Genomic DNA, 25791 nt, shown 5'->3' with positions numbered 1-25791 from the left:
TAGGTTGAAAGAAGCCACTTGTATTTAAATGACCAATACCACAAATTCAAAGTACATCAATCAGCTCCCACTGCTTTAAGTGAAAAAGCTGTCAACTCATTATGAAAAGTAGGCTACTGAAACAGAAAACGGAAAAATTTTACTCTAGTTGAGCAAACTTCCACTTCTACAGGAACAGTCACAAAAAAGCTACTTATGCTGCTGTCATTTTTGCTTAATATAATTTTGGCTGATCCAAAGAGTGTTCTCAATCCCCAGTCAGAGACAAGAATAGCTTTGCAGACCAAATATTTATGATATGTTATATAAAGCAAGATGCCATATACAAATCGGCAGTCAGGTGTGCTAATACAGAAGGAAAACATAACATGTAAAAAACAAACAAAAAAAATACACATCTTCTGGCTTCTCCTGCATATCCGCTAGGAGTGACAATGTGAGTGTTTCTAAGCAGAAAGTAAATATTAGCAGCAATGATGACTGAAGCATAATCATTGCCTGGAGTTTAACAATTTGCTTCGTTTCAGAGAAACACAGTGCATCATTACCGTTATTATTCAAATAAATAAATGACCATCCATAGTCTTACCTAGTTCTGGGGGCAGCACAGTAAGACGATTTCCCTGGATATGAAGTTCCTTAAGCTGAGTGAGCTCGCCGATTTCTTTAGGCAGTGATATCAGGTCATTGTCTCTAAGACTCAGCTAAGAGTGAATATAAAGTTGTCAGAATAATTTTCAGTTACCATAAAGCAGCCTAAAACAGAGCACTACTCCCTCTGCCCCCACCTTTCTCATAAATGCCCAATTCTTCCAATTTATTTACAAGTGTCTGCTAGTAAACAAGAAACAGTTCCAGGTCTAGTGGTCTATTCCTGCAAACACACCCTACTACTCCTGAAATTGACTGGATTCTATTCCTACAAGTGTTGCAAAAGCAAATTGATTTTCCAGGAATTTAGATAAATTACTTACTATCTGCAACTTTGTGAGCTTCCCAATATCTGGCGGCAGGATTTCAAAATCGTTGTCACTTAGATAGAGTGCACGCAGGGTGGCTGCAAATTAAATAGCAGTATATAAACAGGGTGGCATATAACCCAACCATTTGAGATCTAATCAATAAAAAGGAGTCAGATTTGATTAATAACCCCGACTTGGTGAAAAGCCTTTGACATACCCAGGGCTCACAATAATAACAAGCGGGTCAAACTTAGATTTACTGGCTTATTGTACCTTCGGCGAGTTCAGGAAAACATCTATATTCAAAAGGACTGGCACAATTAACAATTTCTACAATAGTAGACTCTGGCAGGTTCTGGCATATAGTCTCAGTGCTCAGCTGGCAGAATACAGTCATTACTCTTTACCCCCAATTCTTATTATTACATCAATTTGCATCCTAAATGAACATTTTTAAAAAAAGTCATCTGAGTTTTTTGATAAATACACATCTCTGTTAAGCTCTATAGAAAGCACAGCCTAACACTGGAAAAGAGACCTTAGAAGAGAGAAATACAGAAGACTCAAACTGTATAATTTGTAATTTTCATGCTTAGTCTCTATGAAATTCACAGGAAAAGAGATGACTCAGCACAACCATGCAGCCTGCTATTATTGAACAAGCATACCTGACAGTTGCAGGGTGGGGGTGGGGAGTGGAATTTAAAATGGAGACTCACAGAGAACTGTTGGGTGCAGCTGGAAGGAAGGTGGTCAGGTCAGCAAAACCTCTCCTCCCCACCAGAGATCCCATTTGTCATGTGTAGTTTACTCCTCCTCCTCTTTTCATTTCATTAAATGTGACCGTTTTTAATAATGCTGACTTAAAAATTTCCCTCTGCCAGGTTACAATCATAAAATCTCTCAGACAGCAACACTCCTTCCTCTCTTCTTGCCTGTCACTTTTGCTGCTAAATGCACTGATCCTGAAGCCACCTCAGCACGGCATACTAAAAGACCAGTAAGGTAGCAGAATCACTGAAATCTAGAAAGTGCCAGAATTCAAGTTGCTCAGGCAACCGTAATGCAGCCCTTCTGCATGTATGCATTACAACACCTTTATTTTAACTCTCTGAGTGTGTATTTTTAATACGTGCAAAGGTCAGCTTAGCTCTACCATTCTTGTGCCGAGCTTTGCAATCTTAGCATATTTTTAAACACACTGGACACTTCAGCATCCATATTCTGATAGTTAAATAGTTAAAACTATTTCTGTAACGAACCATCACGAACACAATCTTTCCAGAGTCAACACACAACAGCTGCCTTCCAAAACAGTTTACTTTCCCCTCAGGCTTGCAGGCTTCCATGAAGTTTTAACAAAGTGTGGGACCCAAGGAAATACCACTCAAAGGAAAACTAATATACTATTACTAACCAAGTCTTCTCATGTCCAGTGGTGTCAGGTGACTGTATATCAGTGAAAAATACTGCTGGGCTAGGTAGAAATATTCAAGAGATATTCAAATAAAAACATAAATATCAGGAAAATTCTGTTGGAGTTTGGTCTCCATCAAATATATTTCAACTGCAGAAAAAAAAAGCACCACATCATGAAGATATGTTGAGGTTTTTAGAAAAGTTTCTTACTCAGATAGAAGAAGTTTCCTGGTAGAGAATTTTCATTTAAGTTGTTGTAAGTCAAGTCAAGAACCTCTAGAGCTGGTAAAGAGCCAAATCCCCTTGGCAAGGTGTTTAACCTGTTCATGCTGTAGGTGAAGAAGAAAAAACAGAACATGACATCAGTATTCACTTCATCTAGTAGGAGTAACACAGGCAACAAGAGTTTCATTGCTAAAAAAATGCTGTCTACACCAAGCTTCTCTTTTGTTTTGAAAAGGGGTTGATGCTATACGATACTGAGCAAGCCTTTTGCAACACAGACCTTTTTCTATCTCTTGCTCCCATAAACATGCCCAAAACTTACGCACTCATAAGGGATCCTCTCTGTTATGTCAATCAACAGCCAGACAGGGAACACGAAGCAGTAGGGAGAGGTGTCACAGTGCTATACTCAGCTTAAACAGTGCACCACAGAGAAAGCTAGTCCTTGGCAGATGAACTATCCTCTAGCTAAACCACAAAGTACCTTTTACACATAATCTTGACCATCTCCCATTCTGCTGTACCACATATTTCTTCCCCATGGTACCAAAACCAAAGAGGAATACCTCAGCTGCATGGTAGTATGTTTAACGATAATTGCTGCTCAAAGCCCTTCTTAGGAACAGCAAATTTGTGTCACTAGATAACTAATGATGCACATGGAGCATGAAGTAAATAAAAAGTTAGTCCTCTGACTGATGAGGCTTCCTCTAAATTTAGCTCTTTCAGCCAGTCTTGGAGGGTTTAGGATAGCAGTTCCCATGGGCAACAGCTGGAAGAACATGGGGAAAGCTCACAGAAGAAGAAGGTTTCTCTGATAACCTGGAACAGACAAGCTACAGAAAACAGTAACTTTTCTGTGACCTCAAAGGGCTTGACCAAGGTGATCCAGATAAATCACTAGAGCTGCTGCAGTGAGGAAGAAAGCCAAGAAGATTATATTCATAGAAACTTACTGTTTGTGTATGAGCTGGAGCTCTGGCTCCTTATCACTTGAACAGAAGAGAACTACCAGCTTATTCACACTGTCCCTATTGCATGTACACCAAACATATAGCTTGCATGTATGGATCTTGTTTGGGTTGTCATCTGGGTTTGAAAGTCAAACAGAGAAGATGGGCATCTTCAGGAAGAGCATGTACAGGTAGCTATTTTGAAGAACTGGATTTTATTCTTGTGTGGTGATTGGAAACAATCATGACCTTTCACGTTATCCCTAAATGTATTTCGGATTTGACTCCTCTTCTGATGCTAAAGTGATAAAGAGCAATAGCCACAAATGAACTCAAGAGGAGAGGTAATGTGAATGTATGAAGCACGATGTAACACTAAAAACTATGAAAATTCAGGTCGAAGTATGGACAAAGTTAGGCGCCCAAAAGTACAAAGACTTTTGGCTCTTATCTCTAGGACCTTCCCTCCCCTATGCAACGTTTGTCAAACACTGTCCTATACTATGAAATACATCTGTAGGCCAGTTAATAAGCCCATCTTCTAAAAGCTCTTTGAACACCGAATTAAATACAAGAGCAGCTGCACCTCCAGCTAGGCATGATGACTACACATCCACGTGAGCAAAGGCAGAAGAACACACAACATCTTTCACAGACAGATACTAACCTCACCTTTCCTCTCCCACTTTTGCATAAGCCAGCCCCTAAACTAGAACCTGGATATCAGCTCTCTGTAGCTAAATTCTAAATGAAGTCATCTTCCTCCTCATCCCCCTGCCAGGGACATGCACATAGTATTACTGTTGTAGCTGTAGCTGTTAAAATACAGAAAAGCATTCTCCACTATCGCTACTGCAGACTTGTCACTGTGTTTCAAATAGGAAAGCAGCTCGATGGCCTTCCCTTTTGTAAGCAAGGAACACTGAGAAAGAGCATTCTCCCTGTTGACAACAGGCAGAATGGTATCTATTCTTTGGCACTGAAGAAGAACCAGCTGAAAGTCTCTGCCCAGCACTATTCAGCCCTACAGAAGCTCAAACACTGTGCTTGTGCCACAGAAACTGTACCACATCTGCCTTCCAAATTTTATTTTTATTTTTTTAAAAGTTTTCAGCACTACAGCACACCTTCCCTCTTTTCACCCCACCACTTGACCCTTCTGCACCAAAATCCTCTCAAAAATAATCCATGCTCTTATTCAATCTTCCCCTCTGCCCCAGAGGGCTGTTTTGATGCATGCACAACGCACTGCAGATGACAAGAGGGTTTCTGGGCTGCCCCTCGGCAAACTACTAGGGCAGAACAGTTTCCTCTTCACTGACTCCAATGACCTCTGAAGCAGAACCCGTTTTGCAGAGCTAAGGCAGGGCTGTAAATTCTGAGCCTGGAAGATAATGGCTAAGGAGAGGATTAAGAAGGAAGAGCATTTAATCTGCAAGACCTTGGACCACAAGGCAAAGGTGGCAACTGTGGTTCCAGACCTAAATGTCTGTTGGTCTTAAGCCCAACTGGACTTTTGCACTCTATTTTCCATTAATGAATACCAGTATTTGAACGACACTAACATTTGTCACTGCTTTAATCCACGGAGAGCGCCCAACTCCTTCCTCCCTCCATACACTGCAACACTTTTATATGCCATCCCAAAAAACACGGATTCAACCCCCAAGATATACAGAATCCTGATCATGAATTAATATCTGCTCTGATAAGCAACTCCAGGTTCAAACACATACTAAGGCATGCTAGACATCTAGAGTGACCAAATAAAGACCAGAGAAGACAGATCATCATGGAAACATTTATTGGCATTCCAACAGTTCAAGATGCAAGTCAATTATCAGCACTTTACAAAAGTATCTAAAGCAGCATACACAGAGCCTAGCCAAAATAATTTGGTATTTAAAAACAGTAAAAAAAATCCTCAGGTGTTCAGAAGTTGGAGTTTATAAAATACAAGCATTCTTTCTATGAGAAGCCTATAAAGCTAAAGCTTACCCCTACCAGTGCTTTTGCACTTTAATAGGACCAGTTAGTTCTCAGAAGGTTCTGTGCTTCACATTTATTTTCTTAGTAATTCAAGAAAGTCTTCTGCAGCTGTAGTTATTATAAAGTATCACCAACTCTACTGGAATATAGTATCTGAACACTTAACAGGAATGCCTTTAGCTCAAATTCAGTCAGTACGAGCTGTTTACATTAAATGTGCACCACATTTAAAGATTTGCTGCCTCTTTTTCAGGTCTAATAGAAATTGAAACTTCTTTAATCCCGAATTTGGGACTTTGAAATTAAAATCCTAAATTAACATGGAAAAATTAGTATTCAGTTTCTTCTGCTTTGTAAAAAAAAAAAAAAAAGAAAAAGAAAAAGAAGAACTGAAAATAGAGCCTGGAGAATTAAACACAGTTTCTAGGGAAGTAAGATTCAATAATTGTTAAATTTGACTTCAATGTTAGATCAATGCGAGTTGCTGTTGCACTTAAATGGTTATCAGTATATCAGAGTAAGTGCTTGATCACTTTTAAGTATCCGATTATCCAGGACAATAGCTAAACACTCCGAAGCTGCAATTGCCAAATTATCCTCACAAACACTCTCAAAAAGAAACTCTAGTAGCAAAAAGTAAGAAGTTCCAGGTTCAGTTGCAAGAACATTTGACAGTATTTCTATTACAGCAAATTTTTGCATTAAGATACGCACCCAAGATTCAGGTGTTTGAGCTTCTGAAGGCTGCTAATCTGTGTAGGCAGTTCCTCAATCTGGTTGTTGAAGAAGTTAAGGACTTCTATGTTTCTGAGGTCTGCGATGTTTGCTGGCACAGCTGTGGGAAAGTTTTCACAGTGAGAGACTGCATTTAGAGCAAGCTACCTAGACCACAGACACCCTAATAACACCTGTCTTTTGCTCTGTTTGTGCAGTGGCTGACAGTAAAAACAACATCTAATAGTTAATGCAATTAAAGCAAGGTCTATACCAAAAAAGCCTCCTATCTAGAATCTGTTCGCATTGCTGAGGGCAGTCACTTTGTACTCTTCAGAAAATTACTACCAGTATTGTAAGGTATTTTGATGAACAAAGACCACGTAGAGCGAGACAAGGACAACACATGCTCTCATAGATTAGCAAAGAGAAGCAAGCCGTCCTCTGAGTTCACGTAGAACAGACAGGTCTCAAAAGAGCAGAGTCCAAGACTCAGATCATTTCATTATGAGCTGGAAAAGTGAATGATACAAGTAGTTACACCGAGACAACAGTTTTAATGGAAGACTTCAACAGAAAATATGAAATAAAAATTCATTTTTAGCAATGACCCATTCTGCTTACTGCTTAAATAATCTAGTATCCAAGTCCTTATCCATTCAATAGACAACAGAATTTATAAAAAACCCTAAGTTCAGCCCTAAAAGATGAACTGTTTAGCCAAACCCATTTTCAGTTACATCCCATGAGTGGATAATTAACTGATCAATACACATACATGGCTACATTGAATTACCAACACATCAGTATCTGGTTATTACCTAGAAAGATGAAAAAATCAGGCAGAAATAATACAAGTACGCCTGTGCAAATGAGGTTAAAAAGCTAATCAGATTTGCATCTTTTCCCCCTTAAACTCAGTGAGATTCAAGCACACAGCTGAGGTTGACATAAAAGGAGGTTGGCAAATCACCTGCACTGAAGCTTGCACCTGTGTTCAATATTCACCTTGGTTCAGTCTCAACTTTGACTGTATCAGGAACTCATAGAGCGCGCATCTAAATTATTAGAAGTTTTTATGAGGCTATGATTTTCTTTTATTTGTTGGCATAAGGCAATCTCAGTCTTAAAATGGAGTCAGTAATATTTACAAAGCAGAACATTATAGTATGTCACATTTACTGGATAAGTCTAATTACACTGTGAACAATAACAGGATCTCTAACAAACACTCTAATTACACTACATAAATATTACTGTTGAGGGTCATATTCATTGCAGGAGATTTTTAGCAGACTTCTTTTTACAAAGTCATTAAGGCAAATCTGAACATTTAAAAGCCCTCCCTTTGCAGTATTTTCCAACTGGTCCCTGCGTATCTGTCACTCAGTGATAGCAAGGATTATGTGCCTTCAGAAAGTAAAAGGTAATGTACTACTACTGTTGTTTTAAATTATTCCCTGACAGAAGTTAACTGAGGATTTTAATTGACATAATTCAGCTGTTTCCTGCCTCAATATTTCACCAGAGCAGTAATTACCAGTATTAAAATGTTTTCCATTCAGAAACTAGACTTTATAATTTGACTTTGATGAGATGCAATGGACTGGCAATCCATGTTTCTACTTTCCTTAAACAGATAGTATGCTTATGCAAGTCTAGGAGTCAGAAGTACTAGTAAATACAGGGTTTAGTTTAGTCGAAACAATGCAGAGAACAAATTCTCAATTCAACAGTTCTCCTGAAGTTACATTGTTGATGCAATTAATAAATATTTGGAATGAAGGTTTTTGCCTTTTTGACAGTGTAAGAGATTACATTCCTAGAAAAAACAATGCAACTTAACATTGCAAGTTATGCTAAATGTAATGCACAGCTCTACTGTGGGAACACTGAAACAAGAGCCTGACATTCAGGAGGCCAGACTCACCAAACTTGCTTGCAAGTCAGCTTGGCTGCCTGCATGTCAGCTCTATATTTCAGTTATTCAGGCTGAACACCATCACAAGATGATAAAGAAATTCAGCTGTTATCCAAGACACTGAAATTTCTCAAAGCCAACTAAAAAAGGTACATCTTACACCAAGGACAATACTATCACTACAAAGCCCATGAAACTTTCTTGATCTTGCAGTGAGGCCAGACTACAGACTCTCCCAGACTAGAGAGTTTTTCAGTGCTGCCTGCCCTCATGCGAGGAAAGCCAGCAATACCCAACCTTCGTTTCAGTTGAATCAGTGTTGGTTAATGGGCACCTTACATTTAGTCAGTCCTATTCAGAGGGGATTTATTTACCCAACAACCTCTTGCATTATGGAGTAGCAGCAAAGCTGTTCTACATCTGTGAACAGACCACGAGATGGAGACCAGTACCCTTCAGGCAGCCTGACTGAGCCCGAACAGTAAGTGACATCAAAGGAAAAAGCTTAACCCAGTTACTGAGCTACCTTGAACTAGCAACGCCAATTTAGTGGATGTGTCCTTTCAAATACCTGTCCAAACCAGCTTGTTCCCCCACTTAAGAATAAATGAACTCTTAAGCTTCTACCTCGCTTCTGACTTAAGCTAGGAGACTGTGGAGACAGGAAGAATCGTTTCAAGGAAGGTGAACAGTCGTTTTAGTCATTAAAAAAAACAAACAAAAACAAACACCCAACCAAACCACCCATGAAACAATCCAAAAATCCCCATGAAACTACCCAGAAAAAGATGATACCTAGACATCAAGCAGACTGCATCCAGAGATCTGCTCATGAAGATTACACCTGTACTGAATATGCCAGCATCAGAGAAAACCCTATTTTCAACGTGTTACTTACACAGCTCAAGAGTCTCAAATTCTACCTGCTCATCCCACTTGCAAACACAGGGCAAAAACTCTACTTCCATTGGCTTGTTTATCACAGTTTTTTAATTTGGGTTGCTTTTGTCAGGGCACAGCTATGAGTAAGTGTCCCTAGCGAACAATAGGAGCTGTGTCCTTGCACACTGTCTGCAAAGTTTCTGATATATCTGTATAATTCCCACATACTGTACTTCACATTGTGAATCACACTTAGGATACTTTATATTATTATTTTCTTCAAGCTATACTGAAAGCTGCATGGGTAAGCAGGCCAAGATGAGAAAAAGGCTGAAAATTTAGTAAAGGATTTGGATGAAACATTTTGTGTCTCACCCTGTTAAATCAAAATAAAAAGCCCCATTCCACAACTGTATTTTTTTGTTTGGATGGAGGGGCTAGAGCTATTTAATGAGAAGGAAAACCCAAAGAGTAGGTCAAGACCAGGCTTGCAGTAGGGGAAAGAGGACTTTTTCCTGTTAACAGCTTATTTTCCGGTTCAACAATTCAGATTTATTTGTAATATGAATTAATGCTCTCTGGGATTCAAAGAAAAACAGAAGACCGAAATTAACTCCTGTACTGGACTGGCAGATAAACTGTGCAGTTTCAGTACCTTCAGATCTAAAGATCAGTAGTGGTCAAGCAAAGTTGGCTAGGCATATAATGTTCTCTGGTTTGAACTTTACATGACTAAGTGCACCCCGACTACCATCCTACTGTTATGTTGCAAAATTCTTCCCAGATACATAGCAGACTGCCAAATACCAAGAAATTTGTGTTCTGGCAATACCGAATTCCACTCGAGTCACCTCCTCATGATGAGCTGTGAGAGTGAACTGTCAGCATCCTGGTTCCATTCACCCACATATTTACAGTACGATCCACAGTGTCTTAACAACTCTTTTAAGACCATCTGCTGCCCAGTGTCATTAACAACTAAACTCCCCCTCAGCAAATGCTAGTAAAATTTGGCAGCCCAATGCCTTTGCATTCTCCTGTGAAGCTTCAGTCACATCATGAAGCCCCATTCATATTAAGTCTCACTTCACAAGACCAGGAACAGATTCCTTCCCCTTACTCAATACTGGAAATTGCAGGCAGGGATTCACTATGAAAGCTGTAGAATTCACCTTGATTTCAACAGCTTGGGTGAAAATTAAAGAGAGGGTATACAGGCTGCACACCAAGGAATAACAAGACTTCGTTCTTGCTCCCGGAAATAAGGACTGGCAACTTGTTATACTTCAAAGCATTTAAAAACAAATAGGCTCTTTTGCCCTGAAGTTAGTGGCAATGCTTTAGGCACTAAAATAGTTTCTCATCAGAGCAGCATTTCACTCAAGGCAACTTACTACATTTTATTCCTATACTAGCAGCCACTGTTCAAAAGTTCTGATACTATTTCCAAAACATAAGAAGGATTAAATGCTGCTGTTCAATGCCTATGTAACTCCACACCTAACCATCCTGGATCTGGACTAAGGTCCTCTCTCCACATCAAGAGCCAGAAGCGAACCCTAGACACCTATCTTTACTAGAGGTCTGATGTTGCCCTGTGTTGGAGAACAGATACTGGGTTAGATGTTCTTTTTATTTGACAGATCTATCACGCAGAGCAAAATGCTAAGAACATTTAAATCCATTAAAGCAGCCTGGGGTTAAGTGTCTCAGATGTAACCCCTTCCCATAAAGCAGGAAGGCAAATGGCTCTCGTACTACTACATAGAACTGACATCTAGATCCAGCTCCTTTTGTATACCCCACCTCTGACAAAGGAAGAAGAACACAGAAAATGGAAGAGAAGAAAAGGAGGCACATTTTTTCCCCTCCATTTCCACTCTGCCACTCTTTAGTCATTTGCCTAGGTTTCAATAAAACTCTTCTTGTGGTGGCAGGTCCCTTCATACAGCTGAAAATGCACAGGCTTCAGAAAGTATTTCTGCAAATGATCTCCAGGATTATTTCTCTTAAAGCTTCTGCGAAGCACTGGAAAACAACAGGAATTCTCACAAAAAGTTTCAAAAGTAAACAAACTTAGGTGTTTGCAAGATTAAGTCCCGATATGATTTTCATCTAAAAGATGAAATCTAGTCTGTTTTTTTGTATTTAGTAGGGACCAACATGAAATCAAACATTTCTGAAGACACTCTTAATAAGAGACCCCTATCAAAATTTCCTTTACAATTTAAAAACAATTAAAAATATAAAACATTTTAGACAGGAAAGCTCAGATTAAAAACATGGTAAGAGTCAATAAACTACCAAACTGGACAAATGAAATTATTTAGTAAAATTGTAAATCTCCATGAGGGGAACACATAGTATGTAAACAGAGTTAAACATTTCAGTTTGTTTATACCTTAACACTGAACATTCAAGATAAACATTATCCCATTGCTGCTTGGAAAACGGTATCTGTCATACCTACCTATTCATAAAAGTGTCCGTGAGTAAGCTTACGAGCTCCTCAATAAATAGGATTCAAAGGCTACAGAAAACCTGCCATTGAATGCAATGGGTTTTGAATCAGGCACCAAGTTAAATGAGAAGGTTCATTATTTAAAATATGATTAGTTTCTTTAGCATCCACATCTTTAGAAACTTTAAGCTGCAGAATTCCGGGTTTTTTTCAGAATGTTTCTTTAGTTAATGAAGTAATTTTGCAGAAGCTAGGAACATGACGTTCAGTAGTACTCCAAACCTTTACAGGTTCTAGGGGAATATTTTTCCAGAAGAGCTATTAAAATAGCACTACTTGTCACAGAAGAGATTTATAAGACTATGCCAGTTTCTCATTAAGCTGTTCCACTTAAAAGCTGGTCAAGAGTTACACAGAGCAGAGAACCCAGCACAGACATTTGAGAGTCCTATCAGTTCAGTGTAGATCCCAGTAAGGTTTTTCTTGCCAAGAATGAAAAACTGGTTTCTTAAGCCTAAGGTAAAACCTGTGGGCTGTACAATATAATCAACCCACTTCTGCAGACTGTTGCTAAATCCAGTTAGTATCAACAGGAACTTTTCATGAGTAAGGATCCCTTAGAGTAAAGGTCATAAAGACATGAAATGTTACTCACAATTCTTGGGGGAGGAAGAATTTAGAATACTAAATATATAATGCGTTCTGTGCATCCAATATAAGTGTACTCTTAGAGCTGGAGTCACGTTTAGATTAATTTGACAAGGGTTCTGTTATACTAAGAGAGAAGCAATCAGCTTCACCGAAATGCAAGAGGAATTAGCAGAGGGAGAACACAACAGTTTTCATTTTAAATATTCATAGGCATGCTGATATCATACTTGGCAGTTAACTGGAGAGAATCCTGATCCCAAGCGAAGCATACAGTACTTAATTTACACATTATGAAGTTCAAATTTCCCCTTTTGCCCTCCTTACACCCTCTTCCAAAGATGGATACTAGCCTTCCTCACACTGAACACATTAAAAACAGACTTGCCTCCTTAATCTTCAGCCCTTTCCAGAAACCAGTAGTGTCCTTTTTTGCAATTATCCACAGAAGCACTGCAGTTATGAAAACGTTCTTATGAACATGTTTAAATTATACTATAGCTCACTGACGTGCTCCTGTGCTAACAAAGCCATTTATCAATAAACAGTCTTAATTTACAAGTCGGAGTCTAAGGAGAAGTGCTGTGAACACAAGAAAGGCTGAGACAAGACTGGGAATCAAGTGACATCTAGTGAAGACAAAGGACAAATCTGTTCTCAGAGAAGAAAGCTTAAGATGCACAGTTTGGAGAGAAACACTAGAAACCAGGGGCTGAGGGTAGGAAGGGATTACTAGGTTGACAACACATCACTTAACAGTAAAGAACTGAATCCATACCAAAATAGCTCACAAAAAATCTTGTGTTTGTTAGCTTTCTTGCAGCAGTAAGGAACAGTACTGTTCAGGTGAAGACAAATATAAAAATGTGGTTATAACCATGCCCCTTCATTTCTACAAATAATTTTGAAGAAAACAGAGTATTAGCCAAACTTTTTGAATTAGTGTGACATGCAAGTACTATAGTAGATCACAGCATCTTTAGCTTCAATTATTGTTTTGCGAGGAGTGCACAGTTCTGCCAGGATGCTTTGCTACTTCAGGGTTTTTTTTCCTCCTGACATCAAAGTATGTAGTACACCATGCAAAAAGCTGAAGAACACAGGCTACATCCCCTTGTTACAGGTCAGATCATCTGTATGTGTTGATATTTCAACAGCAGGGAACGGTTAAGAAAAATAACTTCCGCAGGACTTTAGAACTTCAGCTGATAGTGTTAAATTGAGATTTATTATTAGGCTTCCACCAAATGCAATTACAAACGGTCTCACTAAACCTGTGAGTCTCATTCAGGTGTTCAAGTTGTTTGAGCATGGTCTTTTCAGAGTTTCACACTACTGCACAGTAGCCAGTTTTAGGTAAATCAAACCAGCTGAAGTTCAGCATGTCTATCTTTCCCTCTCTCAATATTCTCTTTATATCAGTCTATTCAGCGTGTTTTCTGCAGTTTACGAGAGGGACTAACCAAATATGCCCTTTGAACAGGTATTATAGGTTACCCCTCACAGGACAAGGTCACCACCCTATTATGCAGGAATACCAACGTACTTGTGTGCTTAGCAGTGCTCGTTTACAAAATCCTGCTTTCCCTGTACCTAACAAGTAGTCTGTAATTTCCATTCATTTTATTGGACAATATTCGTAGTTTATGCTTTTTATACTACTGAGAGGTTTTTAAGAACTCCCATAGGACTATTTTTCACTGCCACTTTAGATCAACTGACTCTTCCCCACCCCCCGACTGCCATGCTGACACCGTTTATCAGACACCAACCTGTCCTTTAAGCACAAACACAGGAACAGGCTGTAGTAAAAAAGCTCCCTGCTCAAAAGCAAAGTCAGCACGTGTGTTTACACATGATGTTCTTGTTCCAGCACTCAGAGCCGAGAATGAACTAAACTCCCTCCCTAGTTTGGCTCCCTATACCCAGTACTTAAAGCCACTTCTTCCAGTCTGTATGGTACAGTCTTCCCCGTGCCTCTATGTTAGCCGATTCCAGGTTTCAGCTGACTATACATTTCATTTCCAGCTACAGCAGATACTCCTCCTAGACAAGAGAAACCACATTAGCACAAATTGCCCATCCTCAGATAGAGATCAGGGAATTATTTCATCCTAAGGGTTCTTTTGCTCTACAGTATTTTTGAAACAGAGCACTAACGGAAAGAGTAAGAGGCCAGATAGGTGAGTGGTCTGAAGGGAAATACTGTCGTTATCCACTTCAAGCCAACACACCGAATCACTAGAACAAAAAGAACATATAGAAAATAGAGTACAAAACCAAGTATACAAAACTAAATCCAGTTGCCCTCAACCTAGACCAAATCCGCTTTCTCACATCTTTCTCACATCATTAGCAACAAAAAAAATTCCACTTGGCTTGTTAGTAAATTCTTTAAAATGATACAAAATTAAACTTTTCAATGAAGCGAGTGCACTTGTGCAACATTCACTAGCTTTGAAAATGCCAGCTTCAAAATAGTCTGTATCTGGCAAGAGGTTTTCCAATAATTCTTCACTATAACCTGTACGTACACATCGAGAAAGATCATTTATATGGGGCTTCCACAACAAAAACTGCAGCTATTTTAAGCCACTGGGAGATAAGTAAAGACACAAAAAGTTTACAGTAGAACATGTCAAAACATTAAGACTTACAAAAAGGAGTTAATATGTTTGCAGATGCCTTTTAATAAAAGAAGAACAACAGCTTCTGAAGAGCTATATTAGAGACAAGTGATTTGTGTCTAGTGCTCTGTTTAGTATGTATACTTACTTATGATGCAAAACTGACTTTGCTGCCATACGGCACAGACTTTGACAATTTAGTTTATGCATAAATTGGGGTAGTTTCAGCATGCAATCTTTATACCAGTACAGAACAAAACTCTCTCAAATTTTTCTGCTTCATTCTCCCAAAGCTTCTTAAAACTAAAGTTTATATTTAAAGCTAAAATACTCTACCATCTGTACTTTCTCAGAACCAAAGGTTTAGGTTTTTTTCCAGGGAGAAAAGAAAAAAGCTAACAAGGCATTTAATCTAAACATTTGCGTAGAACTCAGATGTCACAAATTTAGTAAGGCGTATGTATAGGGAACTCTTTTTTTCTCTCCTCATGTCCCGCCTGTGCACTGCACTCGAAGATATTTCCCTTTAGAGATTACTGCACCAGAAGTAAGAAGTAAAAACAAATCAAAATATGTAAGAAAAATGAAAGGCTTACAGTTAATTTAAAGCCCCACTCCCAAGCAGAGCTGAGGCGCCACTGTCAGGCAGAAGTCTTGTGCTTCGGACACAGGCCTTGTCTCGCTGTGCAGATAGCTTACTTGCACCATTCGGGGGTATATCATGTCAGTCCAACAGTGTGGAATGACTTACCAGAAGGAAGCAGAGGCAGAAGTGAAGTAGAGGACAATGCAAGAGACAAAGAGTATATGGGCAGCTAGTTCCCTCCAGAAGTCAGCAAGTTTGCTATATAAATAACTTGATAGCAGGCAAAATGTGAAGTGTCAGACAATACCAGTGGGAGACACCACAACACATTTCAGCAGGCTGGAGAAGACAAAGGAGCTAGACTGGGAAGGAATTCAGGACAAACAGATGCAATGTTGCTAACTGTCTTTGGACTACCTCCAATAGATCTAGGTATACACTACAGGGAGAAAGGTGACTTATAAAGGAGATGCCCTCGTATAAAAATGACACCACAGGATTTTAGTAGCATGTTAAGTAAGATCAAGGACATAGTCAAGAGGGTTAACAGCAATGAAGGGACAAGCTTCTGTGCTGGTCACAGGCACAGAGCTAGACAATTTAGAAGGAGATGCTAGAGCAAAGCAGCAGTAAACTGTGACTAGGGGAGAAAAAAAAAGGGGCGGGGATAAAAGTTTTGAACTGCTCTGCTGGAAGAAGGCAAAATGTACAAGGATGATAAAGGGTGACTGCGTGGCTGTCAAAGGAACATGATCAATAAGACACAGCTATTCTGACAGGATCAGAAAGTGAACTCTGAAACAAAATTCAGGTGTGGAAATGGGAACCAGAAGCAAAAAAACCCTAACGGATCACCTCACAAAAAGGAAAGGACTAAAGATATGTAAAGCATTACACCTGGGAATCAAGCCAGAAGCAGTGGAAAGAACAGAGGACAGTACAGGACAGCAGCTCAGAGGAACGGCAGAAGAGGACAAACAACATGACATCAGGTAATACAGGGGAAATTTGAGGAAAAAATAGTTGTTCCCGATCTCTCGTCATTCAGACATTTTATAACATTAGGCAAGGAATCAGAGCACGAGAGCAAAAGAATAGAAAAATAGTCAGGAGTGAGCGATGAATAGCAGACAACTTTTGAGAACATTTAAAGGCAGTACAAGATTACGGCGAAGCTGGCAAGCACAGGATCACCTGAGGTTAAGGAGACCAAGGAGAACAGCAAAAACTGAGCAGCTGTCCACCACCAACCACCAGGCAGGCTGATTGCTACCGGGAGCGTTTAGCGCCTTCCCACCAAAGGAACTACCAAAGCTATTTAAACAGTGACCCCTAGCGGACACAGCCCGTAACACCAGTGTTTCCACCGACAGCAGAAGCACTCGGGGGCTCCAGGTGCGACCGGAGAATGACAGAAAAGCTGCGATCTCTGAATATCCCCTGATGCTTACAACATCAATTACTCACCTCAGGCAGACAAGTCAAATAACTGTTACAATAGTTACAAGCCATCAAAAACGTACAGCATATCCCCAAAATAAGTGAAAATAAACCACATCAAGTTGGCAGTCTAATAGTTGTGCACATACCGAGTACTGATGACCGGCACTCGTACCTGTTGTCAATGCTGAAGTAACTTTTAACATCCCAGCCTGCTTTCCAGTCACATCTTCCCCTCTGTGCACACCTGGGATGGACCACAGTTAACCTCAGCTTCTGAAAGCTCTTCAAGCACACTTCCTATTCATGATGTAGTACAGGGATTTTAATTGTCAAACCTCATCAGCATAACAAGGATACTAAGTGTGACTACACTTAGTGGATGTGAAATTTTGTATATGCTTTAGGTAGCTGGAAAATACCTTGAGCTAAGGTCTTGAAGTTTGAGTACCGATGCATACTTAATGGCAAAATAGTTCACAAACAGCTGCCTGCAAGGAAAAGTGAGGTAAGGCGTAAGCCACGATGTGTGTGCTCAGTTTCCTTTAGAAGCGGGAGTTCCTCTGCTGCGAATTCTGCTCCAATTATTGCTCACTTCCAAGTCTAGTGGCATAAGGGGACCAAAAGGTGAAGCCTAACAGGTTAGCCCTCCTGACTTCAGTTTGAGCCTGCAAAGGTACTTTTCTTTCCCCCTCCCCCAAAGGTAGCCATTTAATGTTCTAGTGCAACCAATTTATAAAAAAAAAAAACAAAACAAAAAAACCAAAAAAACCCCCACACACAAAACTTAAGCCCTCAGGACAGTGTGACACAAACCTTTAAACCTTTTTGCCAGCTGGAAAAAAAACCCTCATACTCACTCACGTATTTTACAGTCTCCCACAGCTCCAAACAATCCTACTTGGAACAACATGAGGCAAGTTCCAGAGTAGAAAAAGACAGTCAGACCTGGCAATATGCTTTTCCTCTCCCTGACCTGAGCTCCTCAGACATCCCAGTATCCTACAATTCCCAACCTGTCCCCCAGAACCATTACAAAACTACAAACTCTAGCTGAAGACATATGAACAAAGTAGGACCAAGTTTGATTTCCAGAACTTCTATGAGAAGTTCCTTAACACAAAACTTCAGAAGCCTCAGTACAGTCCGAATTGTTGGAAACCAAGCACAGCATAACAGGCGAGTGGCATGCCACCCCAGCAGCAACGTAAGCGGAAGCACGCTGGCTGGCCCTGCAAAACATGCGTATCTACACCAACATCCTAAGTTCACTTCCATCCCACACAGGGGTGTCAGAAAGAGCAAGTGGCCAAGACCACTTGCAGGCTTCAAGTTCCACTCAAACTTGGGTGAAGTAGTCCTAAGTAGAAGTGCACAAACCAGTAGAATGGACACCCATAAACATTATTACTGCTGCACAGAAAATGCAGAAACAGGACTTGTGATTGTCCAAACTCATCAAGCATGGCTTCTTCAGAAGTATGTCCTGTGGTTCCAACTCCCTCTGTACCCCCTCCAGCACAGCTACTCCGATTTATTTATGTATGTCCTATTAACAATCCCACTGAGCCAGAAGTGAATGCCACCTGTCACCGCTACATGCCCCAGCTACCATCAAAAGACATGGAACAAAGATAACTTGGTCACATCCACCCAAATCAATCCACCACACTGAAGGGAGATCTCTATCATTCAGCCACATGACAAATTTGAGGAACATTTGTCAGGACTTCTAGTCCATTTATTTTGGTGTTAGCCAATGGGTTCAAAAGATACCTGGGTCAGGATCAGACAACATATGCAGGCTAACAGCATAAGCATGACGCTTTAATTCTGCTTCTCGGCTGTATTACTGAATAGAAGGTTTTAAATCACTAAATGACGGAATGAAAAACACCCAGTACAATATATGGAGACATGGCCCATATGTCTACGCTAACTTAAGAAAAAACACAAATACACACTTTCTCCCTCTGCTTTCAACTGGATTGTCACAGGAGACCCCAAGGTGGAATCATCCCAGGTTTGTCACTTACGCAGCAACTGGTTCAACGAGACTGCAGAATCTCAGGAATTTAGCTTCCCATAGAGTTTTGCTTCTGATTTTGAAACACAGAAGTTCTCATCAAGCAGCCAAGGACAGATTCAACTGTTTCAGAAGCTACCTAGAGCAGAAGCGGCCAGTTCAAGACTCCTCCATTAGCGCAGCTTCAGACAGTTGAAAAAAAACCAGCCTAATGTTCTCCAGAGTGGATCTGAGTACTCCTGATAATGAATGATTTAGACATGTAAATGTAAAAGCACGACCAGTATGAATGGCATACTAAAAACATTAACAAAAAGGATGCCACAAAAATATTCTAAGCAGTATGATGGATTTAATAGTGCAGTCCTCGTACTTGCTAATGAGACTTTACTTTTAAGAGTTTGCTAGCAAAAATATGAACTGTGGTTACATAAAAATATGCATATCCTGTTTTTACATGTATTTATTCTTCCAGATAGACATATTTACTCTAAACAGCAGAAAAAAAACCAAGGGGAACACTCATTTAAATGGCAGAAAACTAGTAGAAGATGCTAATATGACCTTAGTGTAGCATGTCAAGTGTCACTGCCACCAGCTTCCTAGTCATTTTAAGAACAATCTGCTAAGACAATTAATTACACAGCTTAAAAGATTAGGTCAACAGTGTCAAATACGAGAATATGAACTTGAAATTTAGCCTTTTAAAAATGTGTGCTGTCTATTTAAATGTCTACATCAATTTGTGAAAGAATAGTAAGTTTCAGACTTGATGAGTTACTTCTGGGGAGAAGCAGTGGTTTTACCTTCCCACAAAAGAAACCCAAACACAGCAGTTAGAAAGGCTAACAGAATCCCTTGGCTGAGCGAACAGATACACTTGCAGACTGCTGATCTAAGGGCTACTTTAGAAGAAAAAAGTAATTAAAATTTGAGAATTAACATAAATACAATTTTATAGTAGTGGCAATCCTTAAACTGTTATTCTGAAAAATGAAGCTACTTTAAATAAATGGTGAACTCCCAATTTTTCTTTAATAAAGTCACCCTGAACACATGCTTCTTGGACACCTCTTATTACCCTATCTTTTTCCTCCCCTAGTCTGGTCTACAGCTAGAACTCATAGCTAGGACATCGGCTGGTTACTTAGCTTGAGTTCTGGTGCTCATGCTGAAGCACGTAACCCTCCACAGGCTCAGTTCTCAGACAGCCAAGGTACCATGATTCAAGTCTCTTTGCAAGAGTTTCAGCCTGTCTTCTCTTCCTCAGAGCAAGGTAGGTATCTGCTACCTACCCAGACAGTCGTGTGTTCAGCTGAACTCACCCTTAAGCTACATTTAAGATTTTTAAGGTATCACAGGGAGATTAAGTCCTTCAAAGTCTGTTACCTTTCAAAGTTGTAGGATTTTTGCAAATCCCAAAGAAAGAATAGTCAAGTTTACCAAGAGTAATGCTTACAACCTGTTTCATCCTTGTGCCAGGCAAGCAGCCATACAGAAAGATGACACCAGCACAAATAATCGACGCTAGAGAGAAATTCTGCCTCACAGCACTAGGTACCCAAATCGGATGAGTTGTCTGACCACAAAGCAACAGACAGAGTGTGCAGAATGAACTGCTACCTCAGGGTGCCTGCAGCCCTCCAAAAGCTGCAGAAAAAGATGAAGTGGCTAGATACAACTAACTACCTAGCTTTTAAGCAGCTCAAGTTCAGAGACAGGTGTCTCCTTGCAGTGACCTGAGGGAACACAAAAGCCACCAGCTGGGTGGCCCTGTAACCCAGTTCCATCAGTGGCTGATAACAGATGCCAGAGGGCAATACGCCCAAAGCAAGTTTACCATAATGGTTTCCCAAAGCAGCTATTGGTAACTCCATGACCTCCTAAACCACAGGTAGAGCTGTGTGGTTAATGCTTATGATTCTCCCTGCCTGAATTTGCCCCTGAATTTACCCACTGGTGATCGTTTACATGTTAGATGGCTGTACATTGCTGGTCATATTTATAAAGAGAGATGTCTTCGAAAACTACTATAGGGACAAAAACAAATGGCAAGATGCCAGTCTAGAGGACACTACGCAATCAGAAGCAGGGCCTAGAATAACTAATTCATACCTCTCACAGCCACTCACATAGTGTCCATAATTTTATCTATTCACTAATGCTACAAACCCTTTAAGATATACATTAGTACCCAATAAACTGCATCCAGAGAAGAAATGTTTATGTGCTAGAATCTAAGAATATTTTCATTTTTTCCTCATGCTTAATCCTCTGCAAATGTTTAGAGCCTTAAGTGAGATTTTTGCGTTAATACATGTTTTAAATAGCACATACCATCTTACAGCTCATGCAGCAAGTAGTTTAAAGTTTGATATGTTGGATTTTATCAGTTGGTTGGTTTGTAGTTTTTGGTTGTTGGTTTTTTTTTTTTCTTTAAACCCATCTCAATTTGTAAAGGCTTCCTCAGGTATAGTCTGATACAAGCCAAAGCACCTACCTAGTCAGCTCTTCAACATGCACCCCCTTTGGAGGTTCCATTCACCTCCCTATTTCACATACTCTTAAAAAATTCAGTTCCAAAAAAAGGAAGGACTGGATGAGATAGCAATCCACTGGCAAAGGCAGAGCGCAGACAAGGACAAGCAGAACATCAACAAAACCAACACTTCTTTTCCTTTTAGATGATTCATAGTAACAAGGTTTAGATGAAACTCACTGCTTGTATTTCAACAACCAAGAAGCAGGAACATTTGCACAAGTCACTGATGGGTAAGCCTGAAGCATGCTCCTACAAAAAACCAATTTTTTTGCCTTGCAAAAATCAGTCTGATATCTGCCTCCACTAAGTCTCATCTCACACTTAGGTTGCTCTTGTGACATGCTATTCACCATCACCTCACTTAAGAGCTTCTTTACTATGGGAAGTAGGATCCACAAGGTAATAACTGAAGTGTGCAGCACAAGCATGACAGCTTATACTCAAAAGCTTGGTTTTGACAGAAGTTGACTGCTTGACTTTCATGCCCAAAGCTCACATTCAGTTGGCCTTGCTCACATGTTTCGTTATAGATATAATGCAGAGTTGTAATTTGTTCTCACTTGTCTTCGGTCAAATTAATTATCCGTCTACTAAAATGCAAACTCTATCATTTCTGGTACAGTTAAAAATAAAATGCATAAGTCTTCACCTAAACATAAGGATTTCAGAGCCATGGCAGGGAATGGATTCTCGGCTGAACTGGTAACAAGACAGAATTACAGATCTTCCAGGTACATGGCAGATCTGTAGTGAAGTTGGAAAGGCATGTTGAACATAGCTGCTAAGTCACATCCTTAACCTCTTTATTTTTAACAAAATGCTTCACCAAGAAGCACTCTGAACAGTGACACTGCAGTCTATAAACAAAACACCAAACTAGCAGTGTCAGCTTTTCAACATTGCTCAACTGTGGGTAATGAAGTCTGAAAACAGAAGTATACTTACTTGTGAGCTTGTTGTGACTCAGAACCAGCTGGGTGATATGAGACAACGTAACTGCAAGTGAAGAGAGAGAAGTTCATTTACAGACATGGCAACAGGGAGTTTGTATCTTTTTCAGCCTAAAAAAAAAGAGGCAAGTTATTCCCTCTGCTCCAGTAACCCCAGATCCGTGTACACAATAAACAAGACAAGCTCAAGACTTCAGGACATAGCCAGCTACTACTCTGCCTCTTTACTTCACCTTTCTGTTACTGCATCAAACACAACTGGAGCAGTAAGTACTGGTGCCTCCCAGCAGAAGTTTAGTTCCGGACTCATAAACACTTTTCTCATTTCCGACCTTTGAATGCTTCCCAAGCGAAAACTGATAGGTACTCAAACATTTAACCCAACAGAACACAAGCCACACAAGCACTTACATTTCCACATATTCCAAATTCACTATCAAATCACTGCTAGATTTAAGTCCCAAGTACCAACAGCTGCATTTACAACCTCACATCCACAAAGGACAGCAGCAGACTAGCATCATTGTTGCATGTTGAACGGCCAGGTAACAACATGAAATATTTATTCAAATTAAACGAATGACCCAATTGATCAAAGTCCCTCAGATTCCACCTTATTGAACAAACAGGCGTGGGGCATAGGGGGGCTACAGAGACCGGCACTCCCTCTACACTTCTTCGTCCTTTACATCGCTTCTTGCCTACCTCCACCCGCCACAACACCGCTTTCCCTTGAAGCTCCAAAGCCTGTAATTGACAATGGTATCTGATCAGAAAAATATCCTAAATAGACAGGGGAGAAACTCACACCTTGAAAGTGTTCTTAAACTTTTTTCCCTTCCCCATAAAAGGGTTTGTTGCACTAGAAAAACGGAGAGATTTTCCTCCCCTACACCTTTTCCTTACTTCCAGTGTAGCCACTTCAGAACAGCTCTAGGAACCACCCGGCTGGACCTCCTACGCAGTTGGGAACTTCTCCAGCCTGAAGGACAGTTGTAGTGCTACCTCTCTCATCCCTCAGAGCTTTCCTTGATTAATGAACATCACTAACATTAGTCCAGAGACATCCCACAGAGGTCTTGCTGCCTTTGGGAACAAAGATATCCTGGCGAGCACGGGTGAAAACTGGCCACGCTAATCAATACTCACTAAACTGCAACTTGGAGGAAAGAGCTTGGAGAGCTTTTAAGTAGTGATATAGCAACCTGTTTCAGCTAACCCTTGAAAGCTCATAACTTACCTACCACAGGCAAATATAACCTGTTAGCAGAATGAAAGCAGTCACTCAAAGGCAGAAATGGATCGGAAAGTTCAGTCTTAAAAAAAAAAAAAAAAAAAAAAAAAAACCAACAAAAAAAAAAAACGAAAGAGAAGCATCACCACAGTTCCCTGTGCGACTGCAGGTTGTGGAGGAAGGAAAGGCAGGGAGGAGAAAGGAAGAAACAGTGCACCCATCCTGAATTTCTCCTAAAATATGAGCACTCCAAGTACTGCTTGCACCATCTCACAAAGCAGAACAGGACAGAGAAAGAAGCCCATACAAAGTCTGTAAGAGTATTGTAGAAAAACCAGCACTAAAGGGCAGACAAGAACAGCAGCCTGCACAAAGAGCTCCAAGCAGTAAAACACGAAAGACACATCAGCATCTGAACCATAAGCAACCATTTAACACTATTGATTACTTGCACATATAGCTAAATATAGGAATGCAAATTACACCAAAAAAAAAAAAAAAGAGAGAACATGCTAGAGATAGTTACAAGCTTGTGAATAAATGCCTAAGGACTCCTTATGCATTTATTTCTCTTGGTTTAGGTATTTTATAGCTGTGACAATCAGCAAAAGTCAACATTCCATGGGCCCTTTATATCCAACCCTGACTAGTAAGAACACAACACCATAAGGGCAACCCTACCAGCTGGCATCCTGAGAAGTGCTCTAGTCTGGCAACTCCAGCTCCAAGGCACCTTAATCTAGGTCAGAGCCAGATCCAAACTGACACCAATAATGCCAGGAAAATACACCTTTTCCTGCATTTAACTTAAGAAACAAGCCATTCCAGAGTTCAGAGGCTTTGCCTAGACTCACCAGCATCAACAAGAAATCAGCCTTGCTCTACTGTATTAAAAGAGACACAATCTTTTTCCTGCCAGGCAGTGGAGTTGCCTACTCTGCCCTAGCCTGTTTCCTCCTAGCCCACAAGGAGAGTAATGGACATTGTCATTACAACTCAAACGGCTTGTGTGCCTACCAACGTAATGGCCTCCTGTCCAAGAGGGCCCTTTTCGCTCTCATAAGCCAATAAAGGAAATGTCCAATTAGTCAAGTAGTATCTTCCTTAAGCCTCAAACGTTCAAATAAAATCCTAGGTTATCAAAAAGGCAGGAAAAAAGCACACAGCATGTACCAAAGTCTTCCATCAGCTTTGTACTCTCAGTCTGTCTCACAGTGGCAGCGGTGAAGACTAGCTACATCACGGTGCCTTTACCAGCCACCACGCCTGCATGCCGGGCAGCTTTCCACATTAAGGATGCTGAAGAGTGCCTTTAAGGCTGAAGTGTGGCACATTACAAAGAGCTGGGCTCTGGCTGCTGGCATCAGAACCAGGAAATGGCATTCCAGCTTTGTTCTTGAAGATCTGGGGTACAGGAACATTTCAGAATTTCTCCTTTGCCCTTCCCATGACAGTCGTATCAGAATGTAAAGATTTTGTTTAATCTGCATTTTCAAAAAAATCTATTATTGTTTTTTGATACTGTATAAAGTTGCTTCCACCTCACTTTAAGATTGGGGTTTAAAGCAGAGACGTTGAACTATGGCAGCAGAAGACAACCAACTCTCACTACCTCACCCCCACACTAAAAAATCAGCACCTCACCCTGAGCACAACAGACAACTGGCCTCCTACCAGGTGGGACCCCTGCATCGCTGCTGCCAGGCAAAGGTTTGCAACATCCTTGCTGAACTGCAGGTGCAGGGACTGGGAAGTCAAATCAGGTGGCCAGGCACAGAGTCAGTTCCAAGAGAACTTTTGCACTATTTCTTTTTTCCTTTGAAGTTGATCCTTCCTTTGGTTTATTAAAGCAGAACAAAGACACCTGTCACCACAATTCTGTGGCCTTGATAGTTCATTCTAGTTTTGCCTTGAGCTTTGCCAGCTTCAGGCCAGAATCCAAAATTCAGATAATCTGTTCTTTCCTTTGTTTGAGTCCATAATGGACTTTGTTCAACTAAACCCAGCAACCCCCATCATGTACCTCTTAATAAGCAGATAGACCAACTGAGAAACTACATGAGGAAAGGTTCATATATATATATGAACTAAATTTGATAGGCCTTTCTCAACTCTTTTCCGACTATGAACTACCTCTTCTGTGAAGAGGATATGATTTCTATGAATGATTATTTGTTGACACTAAGGCTTGACATGTCCAAGGTTATCGAAA

The 25791-nt window shown here is 40.3% G+C and overlaps 1 protein-coding gene across 2 annotated transcripts in view; it reads right to left on the bottom strand.

The window, feature by feature from the left end:
* Window positions 1-25791, bottom strand: part of RSU1 (Ras suppressor protein 1) — a 110144-nt gene that overhangs the window by 76262 nt on the left and 8091 nt on the right. For both annotated transcript variants that reach the window (XM_037384025.1, XM_037384026.1), the window contains exons 3-7: window positions 22341-22391; window positions 6263-6383; window positions 2592-2710; window positions 975-1057; window positions 590-704 (exon numbers count right to left, since the gene is read on the bottom strand). In XM_037384025.1, the coding sequence (XP_037239922.1) occupies window positions 590-704; window positions 975-1057; window positions 2592-2710; window positions 6263-6383; window positions 22341-22391 (489 nt within the window). The remainder of the gene's footprint in view (window positions 1-589; window positions 705-974; window positions 1058-2591; window positions 2711-6262; window positions 6384-22340; window positions 22392-25791) is intronic.

The sequence above is a fragment of the Falco rusticolus genome, chromosome 4 (assembly GCF_015220075.1).
Source record: "Falco rusticolus isolate bFalRus1 chromosome 4, bFalRus1.pri, whole genome shotgun sequence".
Lineage (NCBI taxonomy): Eukaryota > Metazoa > Chordata > Aves > Falconiformes > Falconidae > Falco > Falco rusticolus.
This window is presented reverse-complemented; position numbering and strand designations above follow the sequence as displayed.